Source organism: Triturus cristatus, chromosome 3_1 (assembly GCF_964204655.1).
Source record: "Triturus cristatus chromosome 3_1, aTriCri1.1, whole genome shotgun sequence".
Classification (NCBI taxonomy): Eukaryota; Metazoa; Chordata; class Amphibia; order Caudata; family Salamandridae; genus Triturus; species Triturus cristatus.
Window position 1 is genome coordinate 398,307,747 of NC_140583.1, and position 13,722 is coordinate 398,321,468.

General features: G+C 42.1%; 1 protein-coding gene across 2 annotated transcripts in view; it reads left to right on the top strand.

The window, feature by feature from the left end:
- Nucleotides 1-13,722, top strand: part of TMOD2 (tropomodulin 2) — a 338,026-nt gene that overhangs the window by 90,766 nt on the left and 233,538 nt on the right. For both annotated transcript variants that reach the window (XM_085644184.1, XM_085644185.1), the window contains exon 2: nucleotides 11,630-11,833. In XM_085644184.1, the coding sequence (XP_085500310.1) occupies nucleotides 11,708-11,833 (126 nt within the window). In that variant the 5' untranslated portion in view covers nucleotides 11,630-11,707. The remainder of the gene's footprint in view (nucleotides 1-11,629; nucleotides 11,834-13,722) is intronic.

Below are 13,722 nucleotides of genomic sequence, written 5' to 3' on the forward strand. Positions count from 1 at the left end.
GAAAGCAAGCATGGTGACAACAACCGATATTTGCAGCAGTGGTAATTTTTTTGGTTTTGGGTGCGAACAGTGTTTTAAGTACCACCGGCGGAGTATGCTTTCGTGTTGTCAGTGTGGCGTGTGCGGTTGCTGGCTTCAGCCATGTGTTGCTCCTTCCCAGGTGTTTTTCCCTGGGCATTTGTCATATTGTAGGTGTGTGAAAGAGCCATTAGGTGACTAGGTGGATGCTTTGACTCACTCTCCCTGGAGCAATTTTCGCCTGCTTTACTGCACCGCCTCTTGTGGGGCTTTTCACTTGTGTAAATCATTGCTACTTGCTTCAAGCGAATAAATATGGTGTTCAAGCCTGGTGCTATGTCTGTCTAAGGGATCTGGGGTGGGTGGCATCTGTTGTTAGCCTCTTTTCTTAAAGCTGGCAACTGTTCCTAGACAATGGTTAAAGTGCATAAAAAAACAAGTGCCCTGACGTTAGTGCAGCACCTTTGAGGCAAACGAAGGGAGACTCCAACATAGATCCCCAGAGTGACAGGATGTGGTGCAGTAGTCAGAGCTGCCGACTCGGGAGTTCGGGATCAGCGTTCGAGCCTTAGCTCAACATTCTGTGATTCTGAGAAAATCACCTAATCTTCCTCCTTGCAGCGCTAAAATGTAATGATTGTAAATAAAAAAAAGCAGCAATGTCGGAGTGGTGTTGAGGATAGGCAATCAGTGTTGTGGGAGGGGCGAGGGTGTGGGGGTGGACGGTAAAATGTACTAATTTAGGATAAAACAAAAAACTGTGATGTCGGAGGGGTGCTGGGGGTAGGGTGATCGGCACGCTTATATTAAGTGGACAGGCAAATGAAGATACTCAAGCAAAGTAAACAGAACACTTGAGCAGAGGCAGCACATGTAAAAGGGGCAGTCCTCATGGCAGGATACAAAAGTCCAAAAGGAGGGACAACTAAGTGTATTCACCAATGAAAAGCCAAAGGACTGCAAGAGGCACTAAGGAAAAAGATGGACGTTTTCTGAAGCCCATATCCTAGATACAGCATGTCTCTTTGAGACAGTGAGTGCAGGGCATGCGCTGCCTAGGCGAGACCTACAAATGGATCAAAATGTAGTTTATCTCCATTTGCAGTAAATAATGATGTTGATTACTTTCAGGAATCTGAAATCAAAGGTATGTGACTTAACAAATATGAACTTTAGAACCTTTCCTCATAACCACCAAATCTGCCCCAGACTGATCGCCACCTGAGTGATGGTGATTCAACTGATTATTAAAGTTCCTGAAATGCATGTGTCTAGTCTCCACTTATTAACTTGGTGGGCTCTGGATTTGTGTCCCGCATATGATGGTATAATCTACCTCTAATGTGATATCTATATAAGTCAGATGCATTTTGAAAGAAAAGCTACAGAACATATCTCAGTAACTTAAATGGAAGCTTATCATATATCCTCAGGCTCCGCTGAACTGTTAGTGATCCCACCAAGTGCTATCGCAGGGATCAACCTATCGGCAATGGGTTGATTCCCAAAAAGTAATCAAAAATCTTTTACCGTGGGTTTTTTCCTATGTTTGTGCTATATTTCGGCCTAACATTAAACTCACAAGGAATTCCACAGTTTCTCGTTAGAATCTGCAACAGTCACATTACCTCCATGCATAGGCATTACGGTCTACATTTAAATGATAGTAGCACAATAGTGAATTTGCAGTTTAAATCCTTTTATTTTATTTTTCCACACAGGGATACAGTTTATTACTATTGAGACAACCCTTGCCCAACGTTCCCCACCAATTCTAAGCGAGTGTTTCCTCCTCTTTCCACACCAAACACTTCCTCACACCTACCTGTAAGAAGAGTACAACGAGGGATGGCCGCCTTGCAGGCGAAATATTGTGAATCCCCAAAATGTTTAGCAGGGGTTTCAACTTGGAACCCCCACCACTGTGAGGTGTACTTCCAAGTAAAAATTCCCTGCAGTGGTGTAATTTTACAAGTCAGTCAATCCCTTTGTGAATATCACATTGTGTGAATTGGAAATGTGGATTTTCAATATAAAATCCAGCCATCTGTGCGCCTAAGTTCTATTAAAGAGCACAACAGGCTTTGCGAGCTGGGCCTGGATGCTCTTTCCTTCTCCTCGGTGGCTCTGGCTACAAGCAGTTTCCAGAGCTAGAGATTTTTCCAGTGTTGGCCGCCAGCAAGGGAACTGTACAGGAAGCAGCTCTTCCAACACTGAACAGCATCAGCAAAGGCCACAGTTCAGTAAAAGTGCACTGGCCTGTGAGGGGCAAAATCCGCTCCATGCCGCTCGTGATAGCCCGTGAAGTGCTTTGTCCGCTTAGCGTTAAAGACTGGACGATTTGGGCTAAAAATCATCCTCTTTGATTGAATTTATAGTTTAGAACTTTTAACTGGGAAAGGGTGGGTGTTAAAATATTAACGCATAAAATAAGAAAAAAATTGATTCAAATTATCAGTAATCAATGTATTCCAAAGTTCAAGCCACGTAGTTGAGAGGAAGAAAGAAAAGGAAAACCAATAAAGCTACAAGCATTTGTATCTTATTTCTTGAATGTGGAGGGAGCAGTTCCACTAAATGAACACTCCTCTGTCAGCAGTATCCTTTCAGAGAGCAGGCCAAACTTTATTAAAAAATGTATTAATTTTTTTCCGAAAATTGTTTTCCTTGGTCTGCTTGTCTTCTTATTTCATAAATAATTTAAAATTCAACAAAAGTCTGTAAGCTTTCAAAATCACATAGTTGATACGTTGTCTATTCCATTCTGCCATGTTCTTTACGTTTTGACAACCTGCGAGGCTTATGCCATGGTCATGCCAGTTTATTCGGAACATTGGTGTTGTATCCCTTGCTGTATGTACATTTGAATCGTGTATGTATGTTTGCGATGTATTAAGAATGTGTCTTGGGGCGCAATAGAGCAGTGGACATCCCAGGGCTGGAACTGGAGACAATTCGTGATCATATACATGATGCAGAATTTAACATATTTACACGCACAACTACATGACATTAACTGTGTTTAATTTGTGTGAAAGAAACTGAAGAGGCGGAAAGCTTTTCTAAAAGCCCTGCGCCACCCCTGCCAGATGCCAGGGTTGCCACATACCAAGTCTGCCTTTGATTGGACGTTTGCCTCTTTTCCACAGCACGCACTTCGGTCTGTTTCTCAGACTCTTATATCCGTGCATTGCCTTTGGTCATTGTTTTCTTATATCTCTCTTCACCCTTACTCCCTTTTCTACCATTCACTGTCGTACTCAGGGACAGACTCAGATGATGAAAATATCTCCAGCTCCCAAAAGTGAGTGCCGGCACTCCCCACCTGTACAAATTAAACACTCAAATGTACAATTTAAGGCACAGGGGGATTAACAGCCAAAAATCGCTCGATGGCCTTCAGTTTCCAAGGTCAGTGTACACTTCCGCTCTGGCTATTGTTAAGTTTGATAATGCGGCATGATTACCAGAGGGAAGAGCAGTGCATGATGGGAAAGTGTGGGTCAGGCACCAGGACAACCCTACTCATGGAAAAGAGACCAATGTAAACTAAGATTGTTCTATCTGCCTTTTGAAGTGTCTGAAAGCAGACAATAGAAGTGATATTATTTTGTAACTGTAAGAAGGTGTGGGTATTTATTTAGTGAGACTTTTTAGATTTTAGTGTAAGCAGTTCTCTGAGCTTTGGAAGAGGAAAGTGAAGCTAATCATCACATGTAAAATAATTACTAACAATCTTAGAGTTGCTACAAGTATGCCTTTTGATATTATCTTGCATCATCTGCTTTGTCTTGTGTTTTCCACTGAGGGGCTTCCAGGCTCTAGAAACATCTCTGCTGGACAGTGTATCATTTCCATCATCCATCTATATTAGATGAACTGGGTGGAATCTTGGCTACATTTAGATAGTCTTCACTCTGAATTTGAATGACCGGGATCACGTTTGCAACACCACAGTGGGAAAAAAGAAGCCTTCCAGAAAGACACATGTGGTGAATGTGTAAGGGATGCAACAGCATGAGTAAAAAAATCTTTTTTGCAAGGGATTAGCTAGGGGGTATGCCTAGAGGTCCAATCCAGAGACGTGAATAGGTTTCTGCGACCGTTTCTTGATTCACATTCGGTTTTTAGGCCAGAGCAGCAGTACAGCCCACAGATAAAATGTACAAGGTGTTATGTGAAACAGCACAAACAAAATCCAATACAGGTACATGAATAAAGAACTTACAGATTTAAACTGAAAAAAGAAACAATTGGTAGGTCACAAACTAAGGAAAAAGAAAGCAAATGGATCAAGAGTTTCAAGGCTATGCTGGGAAATAAAAAATAAGTCCAATGGAATGTTACTTAATGGTGCACGTTGAAAACCTTCCATAAACTGCAACTTCTTTAGATGGAAGTTTTTTAGGGTAGGGGGAGAATTACTTTCTTACTTGGCAGAGTTCCAAGTTGGATGTAGTTCCTGACTCCGCTAAGTCAGCATTTCAGTTCCACCTTCGGCCTGTGATACCAAACTAATGGCCTGAAGAAGATGAGGCATCCAGCACTGCTGCGGTAGGAAACGGAAGAAAAATACTGAGGGCACAGCTCAGTGTGATTTCATGGCTACAATTGAGACTCAACGTTGGTCTCGATGTGGATGTTATAAGTTTTCATAAAGGTTAAGGCAGGTTTCCAAAATATAGCACGTTTACCGGTCTCTAGGGCTGCTCTACCAAATGCAGTTCTCTCTGTTCAGGGTTTCACTATTGAACAGCCTCCTCTAGGTCTAAGACCTTTCCAGTAAATCAGCACCCAGACACTCAACCGTTTGCTCCTCCAGCAGACAGGCACAGCAAGTAGACGCAAGTCTAAATGTCGCTGTGGGCCAAGTAAGGACACTGGCAGCCCCAGTTGTGGATTTGAGGCCTAGAAGTGGAGATTTAAGATAATGAGAGGGACTGTCTTCCAGTGCTTCCCAGTCAGGCAGTAGGTCTTTTTCCAGAAAGGAGTCTTCCTAATTCTTTAGGATACAAGCTGGATCTGAAGTGTCAGAGGATTTAGGACTATTTCTATGAAAGGGAAACACATATGCTATTGGTAAATGAAATTACTGCAATCCCTACAAAGTAGTCAAGTAAAACACTCAATTTGTTTTTACACTACGATATAGGCTGTGTGTCTACTAGTACCTAAATGAATCTACAGCCCTTTGCAAGACACAATCCAACATGACTGCACTCAGTGTTGTGCTGACTGATCCCCTTTTGATTTGATCACAGCTCACAGGTTTATCCCAGTGCACAGCTCACAGGTTTATCCCACAGGTTTATCCCGGCCCGCAGCTCACAGATTTATCCCAGTTCACAGCTCACAGGTTTATACCGGTCCACAGCTCACAGGATTATCCCGGTCCACAGCTCACAGGTTTATCCCGGTCCACAGCTCACAGTTTTATCCCGGTCCACAGCTCACAGGCTTATCCCGGTCCACAGCGCACAGGTTTATCCCAGTCCACAGCGCACAGGTTTATCCCAGTCCACAGCGCACAGGTTTATCCAAGTCCACAGCGCACAGGTTTATCCCGGTCCACAGCTCACAGGTGTATCCCGGTCCACAGCTCACCGGTTTATCCCAGTCCACAGCTCACAGGTTTATCCCGGTCCACAGCTCACAGGCTTATCCCGGTCCACAGCGCACAGGTTTATCCCAGTCCACAGCGCACAGGTTTATCCCGGTCCACAGCTCACCGGTTTATCGCGGTCCACAGCTCACAGGTTTATCCCGGTCCACAGCTCACAGGTTTATCCCGGTCCACAGCGCACAGGTTTATCCCAGTCCACAGCGCACAGGTTTATCCCAGTCCACAGCGCACAGGTTTATCCCGGTCCACAGCGCACAGGTTTATCCCAGTCCACAGCGCACAGGTTTATCCCAGTCCACAGCGCACAGGTTTATCCCAGTCCACAGCTCACAGGTTTATCCCGATCCACAGCTCACCGGTTTAGCCCAGTCTGTTCCAAAGACATTGCTGGTACTCTCCTGTAATGTCCTGGAAAAGGTTTGGAGAGTGAATATTTCAATCAGCCTTTCCCCTGTGTATTTGCTGGACCGTTTAATGGTTCCGGCTCCCTCTCCCACGTTTTGGGGAGGGAGGGGAGGAAGAGGAGGAGAGAGAGACTGAGAAAGTAAGGGTGAGTGGAGGGAAAAAAAGGAGAACGGGAGAGAGAGCCTTAGATCCCCTTTGAGGCTAGGCCAGCAGATGCATTGCATAAAGTTGTGCTTGAATGTTAAGTGGTGAGTGCTCAGGTTCAAGGATGATTCTCATTAAGTCAAACACACACAGTACTCTGTATCTCAAAGGCATTAGGAGTAAAACAGATCTCTAAATCTGCTTCTACTGTTGATCATTAGAGACCCAGTTACGTATATGCGATCATTTTGGTGTTGATCATGTGTACCAAATAGGAGATTCTAGATAATTTGTAAGTTGCATTTATTTAGCCGCAACATGATTTCTGAAGCATATCTGGCCTAATTCAGTGCAGCCTGTAATATGGTGGACTCATGTTTAAACATCTGTAGATGACCACTCCTGCTGCGCGTTGTCCTTAACTGACCCCTAAGTAGAAGGACAGACAGTCCTGCACCATTACAGTTTCTTACACGTTGGGATTCACGTTTTCCTTCTACCCACCACAACATACAGCACTGGGCAGTGCTTGTTTTAAGAAGTAAACCTGCCTGCTAGGAAGGACCACTTACTGTTCTATTAACAATATAAATTACTCATTTTTTTAAAGTTTATATTGCATGCATACAGATAGTTTATTTTGGCGGAGCCATATTTTCTTTTTTCTTCCCTCTTTGTATTTTTGTGGTATATGCTATACATAAAAGAAATAAAGAACTATCACACCAGCTTGCCAAAACCATATCTATTGGCTTTGTCTATGCCTGTTACACTGCCCTGCCTACATTGAACCTTCTGCCTCACGTGGTATAGGCCTCTGAATGTAGGAAACATAGTTTTTTTGGCAATTGCGACTGTATAATAAATAACTTTTGGCTTTGCTAATGCTCGTCTTTTTACCTGCCTTCCGACTTTTCCAGTCTTCCTTTTGCCTGCTTTCTCTCATACACCTTAGACAACAGGACCAGTTGACAATGGACAGGGTACTGTGAAGGGTTAACATCCTTAAAATGTATTTGTGTGACTTTTGAAATCACTCACTTTGTCCTACTTAACATCGTTATGGTTAAGCCACGGGAGTCATTAATAAACAGACCAGTTTGTCAACATAGGTCCTCTGGACCTTAACCGATGTTGTTGGGAAATGGTTCGGGAATTGGTAATACCTTTGTGTTAAGTCCACAGTCTTAAGAGGACCCGCTCTACCGCTCTAGCAGTGCTCAGCGCCCTTGTGTTGTTATCTATGGTGGGGGTGACAAAAGTCCCTACATTTCTAAAAGAAAGAATGAAAACACTGCAAAGCGATCAGTTGTTATTTGTAGCTTCCATTACCATGGGCGGTGATTATTGTTGATTCAATTCTCCATGTTTAAAGAACCACCGGACAGTCTATGTCAATGATACATTCTATGGGTCGCACCTATCGACCTCAAAGTTACTCCTTAGGGTCGTTGGCCTCTTTTCTCTCTAAATAACACATGCAGTTGTGAATGTTGCATAATTTATGGACTTGTTAGTTTGCTATTTGTAACTGTTTTTTTAGCTTTGGGATGTATTATACACGCACAGTTTTATGACAACAGTTTTACCCTATAATTTTTCAAATCGTATGCTTTTGTAGTGTGTTATAATTATGTGATGGGGTTTATTGTATGATTGGTAGGTATTCCGCAATTTTATTTTTGAATAGAGAGAGAAATACGAAACATGTGAAACTATTAACTTCTTGTGGGGAGAAATAATGGTGCAGGACTAACTAAGACCGGGAGGGAGATTTTGATACTAATTATGCTACAATGTGGAGAAATTCACTCAATGACAGAAGAACTGCTACATTTATATCACTTCACTTTTAAATGAAAGCTTACTTAGACTTTCTAAAATCTCTTAGACTTCTTGTTTACCCCCGCTAAAATTAAAATAATTAAAATCTATTTTTTCCATACATTTCTACACTTTAGCACATGAAAACATACTATTTGAATCATTTCAGCATTTTAGTGCTATTAGTATTCATGACCATAGGTGCAACCTTTCGAAAATATATTATTTACCATGTCTCAGCCTGGGATATCTCTAAGATATCTCCTTGAGTGTGTCATCCTCCCATTGGGTACCAGTCCCACTAATTCTTTAGTAGGTCAACCCATAGCCCTATAACACTGAGGACCAGAATCTGATGTAGCCAGACCCTCACATACGTATACCATGCATTAAACCAAGGGACCTCACTCGGATATATACCTATGCGTCCCAAATGAGAACGTTTTAACCCTACTTGTAGTGCTGATTTATTTTCTAATTTATTTAGGCCTTCATTGCATTGATATTTCCCTTTTTAGGTCTCGCCTAACGTTGCAGCGCGAATGCGCTGCCATCGCTTTGCGAGGCATGCAGTATATACTGTAGTGTGGAAGCTTCGTGGAAGCTCCGCCCACTCTGCCCATTGGCTTTTGTCTTAAATGCTGCCTTCCGATTGGTTTGAGTCTTGTTAGTCCCTCCTCATTCATCATTTGTATCCTTCCATGGCTATTGGCCCCCTTACTCCTACCACTATTTTCTTCCCTGTCTCCCCACCCCGCCGCCCCCATCCTCAGTCTGACTTCTCACACTCCCCCACCCCCCCAGGCTCCTGTTCATGTTTTCTTGCCTGCCGGCACTTCCGTTTTCATCTTTATTATTGCCACCTTGAAATATGCAAGTTCAAGATACGAGCTGTACAAAAACTTCTCGTGTTTAATGAACTAGATTTTAAAGTTACTCTAAATATAATAAGACTCTAGACAACATTCGGGGTATGCATGGCAACTGATGCCTCTTAGTTCACAAATGGCATTGTCGTTGGGCGGGAGGAGCGGCAGTGTTTTAACTCAAGCCTAAAACGAGCACTTTTAATAACTTCCTCTCAAATCAGTGCTATAATCTTGTGTACTGAGGCGACGCGCTTAAGAAATGCACTTTTTTGAATCCTGAAGAGACATTATCGCACATTTACATCATGTTTACGGTATGATTAACATGCTGATCATTTTCATGGCTCGCCCACCGGCTCGTATACGCTTGGCTCGTCTCCGGCTGGCTCTACCTGCTAATTGATATATTGGCTTGCGCACCTCTAACAAAGAGATGAATGGATACATGACAGTGAGCTCTGTGGATGGTGGAGAAATAGACTGGTGCAGACAAACAGAAAGTCAGTCTCCATTGCCTCACGTCAGAATCATCACTTTCAATAACCTGAAAATCTGCCGGCAACTCCCGCATGCCCCAACCTCATCCCCCTCACCTATTCTTAGCAAATGCGGCAGATTCTGAGCTGTGCCCTGCTGGTGCAGAGGAGCAAGGCAGTGTCTGTAGAAGCGCAGGGATTCCTAGCCTCTCCAGGCGGGCACCTAAGCCTTCCGGGTGCCTTCACACTCAGGACAAATGAATACATTTTGTTCTGTGCTTTAGTCGCCCCTCCGTGAGCAATGTCTGGTAGATGTAGCTGTGTTAATAAACACATTCAGAGAGGTGGTTGTGTACAAACAAACAACAGCCACAATACCGTACGTTTTGAACGTGTAGTTAAATACCTGCTCATCGAGTACCTCATTGGCTGATCATTCCATGGCACCAACAAAATTACATTTGGACACATTTGCTCAAATGTAAAACACTCCCTTCTATGGGTCATTTAACAACTCGGGGCATTGGGGTTAGGTAACCTACTCTGGATGCTGTGTAAAAGAGTAAATCCAAAAATTAATGCAAGGAAACTAAGCAACCAGTACTGTCTAAAACACTGTGAAAACTGACACGCATTCTGGCATTTTGTCTAGTTAATGTCGATTTTCTCATAGATGCAAATAAAGTACTCTTAATATCTCAATGAAATTTGCACACTTTCAACTAATAGCACCAGGCGACCTTTGACAACTAGGCAATGAATACATTTTTATGTACCACCGAAGCACCCCTGCCCCCTTGGTAAACTTCATTGCCTCCCAATGTTTGGGGGATAACCAAGACGCAGGAGAGCGAGTCAAATACTCTAGAAAATTAAAGAGAAGCCGGGATTCGGCCCCATGCTTCGATCCCGATCGCGTTGGTTCAGTCTGTAAGCACTACTTTTATTAATGAGTTTCGCATTAGTAAAGCACCACGGTGTGCATGTGTGGCGACACTTCACCCATGAGGTACGTGCCAAGCAATTGTTGACACAATCCACACTTTGCGTCTTTTTCAATATATTTATTACGAAGTACAGGACCTTTCCAAGGGATTTTGTACACTACATACATTCACTCCAAAAATAAAACGTGTAGGTAAAAAACATTGCCATGTACGTCAATAGCTCTAACTCACAAATGCGAGACCTATTTGCATTGCAAATGCTTGTTCCTCCTGGCAGTGCTAATGTAACACACTCTTGAATGGATAAGGTGGAGGCATTCTAAGAGTGCTCCCGTGTTTGTTTTCAAATAGTGTCATCTATTTGAATTGGAACTTAACAAATGTCCCCATCTCTGCGCATTGACAGCACACACCTATAGGATGGCTCACTACATATGAAGCACACATGTAGATATATGTGTTTTTGTGGCTGCCACAACTGAAAAAACTGTCATGCATCTGGTCAGATAAAGGAGTAAAGAAGGCAATGCTTGGGTTGGCTCCGCCCAGTGTTGCTCGTTGAGGCTTTTTGTATGTCGAGGATTAATTCATCTGATGAAGAGGCTCCAAAGAGAATGACACAACCAAAAGACCCCAAAAATGTAACATGAGAGCATGATTGCACTTGCCATCCCTGGCTTTATGAAACACGTCATCTTGTATCATTTCAGGATCTTGTTTCTCATTCCAGTAGTATTGTATTTCTCACCGCCTAGCTTCTCATGACTATGCTCTAATATAGTCTAGAATATATATATATTTATATATATATATGTATGTATATATATATATATATATATATATATATATATATATATATATATATATATATGTGTGTGTGTGTGTCACGAGTACTTACATTTTTGGAAACGGTTTTGTCAGTAATTCAAGATTCTCTTTTTGTTTGCTGCTGATGCTAGTCGTGCATATAATACTTTTAAATAAGTGATTAAGTGTAGTTTTAGTGTCTTCGCGTTTTGCAGTCTTATTCTAGCCTTATTTCCATAATCGCACAAAATTCAGTCATTACCAATTTCAAGCAGATGGATGGACTGAAGATTCGCTTCATGCGCTCCATTGAGCAAACGCAGAACTATGATGATGACAATGTTGATAGGAATTACTTTATGTCATCACTTATCACTCAGGATGACCTTTTCCCATTGCCAGCTGCATTTGTCTGTAGTTTATCATTAGAATGGCAGCGGCTTTGAGCGCTTGGCCCTGTTTCAGGTGGTTTACTGTGCAGGGACTGATGCATTAACATTTGATTATCATCCGCAGGTGTTTGAAGTTCAGAACGTCTCGTTTGGACATCTCAAAGCGTGAAGACATTAGTTGACTTGCATTTCTGTGGGGACCATGGCTCTTCCTTTCCGAAAAGACTTTGATAAGTACAAGCACATTGATGAGGATGAGATTCTTGGAACGCTGACGTCAGAAGAACTGAAACAGCTGGAGCAGGCTTTAGAAGAGCTCGACCCAGAAGTAAGTATTACTGGAAAATACAAGAATCAGTATGCATAGCTTTTATTTATCACTATATGAGGTATGCACAATCCTTATGGTTAAAGATTGACTTTCTTGCTGTCTGAGATGTGCTGGTATGTCATCGAAAGTAGAGGTCTTTGACTTCTTTGGAGTGAATCATATATGTGTAATCCATTAGAGAATATATTTCTTCTTTACATCCGAACTGATCACTCTCCGAAATAGTGTAGCTCTCATGTACTTTCCCATTCAGTCAAATAGTCATTGACATTTTCTCCTAAGTAAGGTTATGCTATCTCTATTTTACATCATATCGCAGCAGTCTTCTTGGTTATGTAACATATGAAAGTTTGCACTTTTATACTCGCAGTTGCTTGCCACGATTAAATACTCTTCGCGATTAAGCACTTAGGTCACCAATAGTGTACGCAATGTTTCTAAAACTATTTATCATTTAGCATATGTTTTGTAGGCAGATAGATGAACATCACCAGTACATCCTACATTTGCCCCAGTAGCCTGAAAAGCCGGAAGTTAATCCTACACTGCTGTACTCCAGCTGAGTGTGTAATTCATTGCCAGCTTCCATAATCTGAATGTTGGAATATCTCCCCCGTGGCTCTCCTACTGTAGTGATTTTGTAATAGGAAGATAAAGAAGTCAGTTACTGAGGCTGTGTTTGTACATTGACGAGGCCTCCTCTTGCTTGGCAGCTGTGCCCAGCAGTGATGCTGATCCAACTATATGTGTTGCAGGAACACAAGGCAATCCTGTATCATAAAGTAAGACATGTGCCACATCAAACATGTGCATATGTAACAGAGAGCTGACAAATAATACATGAGATCTGAGAGGTGTTGTGTTTCTGTTTACTGTGATACCATCCATGCTAGGTGTATGACAAGAATGGATAACATAACTCTTTATAATCTAGGTTAATGGTTCACCTCATTCAGTTTCATGGTCCTTCTAAGTACCCACAATTAAACGCATCTAAGCCCTGAATAGGTTACCTTCCTAAATAAAAGTGAATTAAAAGGATACACCCGCAACCCTGGGCCCATCAATCGAAACATTAAACAGGGATGGTCTGGAACTGAAACTGTGGCTTATAAAAGACACAAGACTGAAGCATTTCTGGTAAGGGAACATTGGGAGGGATTTTAGAACTCCTGAACATTGTGCAGGAGGTTCACAAAAGCAGCCATTTCTTTGGGGATGAATCACCCTGGGGACGTACCATAGGTAAAGAATAGAGTACCAAAACAGGAGGGTGGGGGTATTTATGTGTGCACCAATGTTTATAATCACATTGCACCAGATACTCATGGAGGCGACTATATAACTTTATATAAATTATACCAAATGATAGGAAAAAGGATCACACAACATAAAGTAATAATAACATTAATGTGGAATTGTGAGCACCTATTAAAACAAATTAAGGTGGAGTAGGAAAAAGACAAAATTTGGGCTCGAAGATGATTTTCAGCTTTTGGATATGTTGCAGGCTACTGAAGTGGAGAGCTTTGTAAGTAGCCCAGACTAGTTGAAAGTTTAAAGTGTATTCTGGCCTCAAACAAGAGCCAGTGCAAGAACATCAGTGTCAGAAATGGAGTGACTACTTGGCATAGGTAAACACCCATTCCTAGTAGGGACCACCACTCTAGTCAGGGTAAGCCAAATGCACATTAAAAGTTAACCTGTACTCACCGTCTGGTAGCTTGGCACAGAGCAGTCACGCTTATCAAAAGAGGCAATGTGTAAAGGATTTGTGCAACACAACACACACTAACACAATGAAAACACCACAAAAAGACTCCACACTTGTTTAGAAAAATAGGCAATAATCTAGTAAATAAAAGTTGAGTCATGATTTTTTCAAG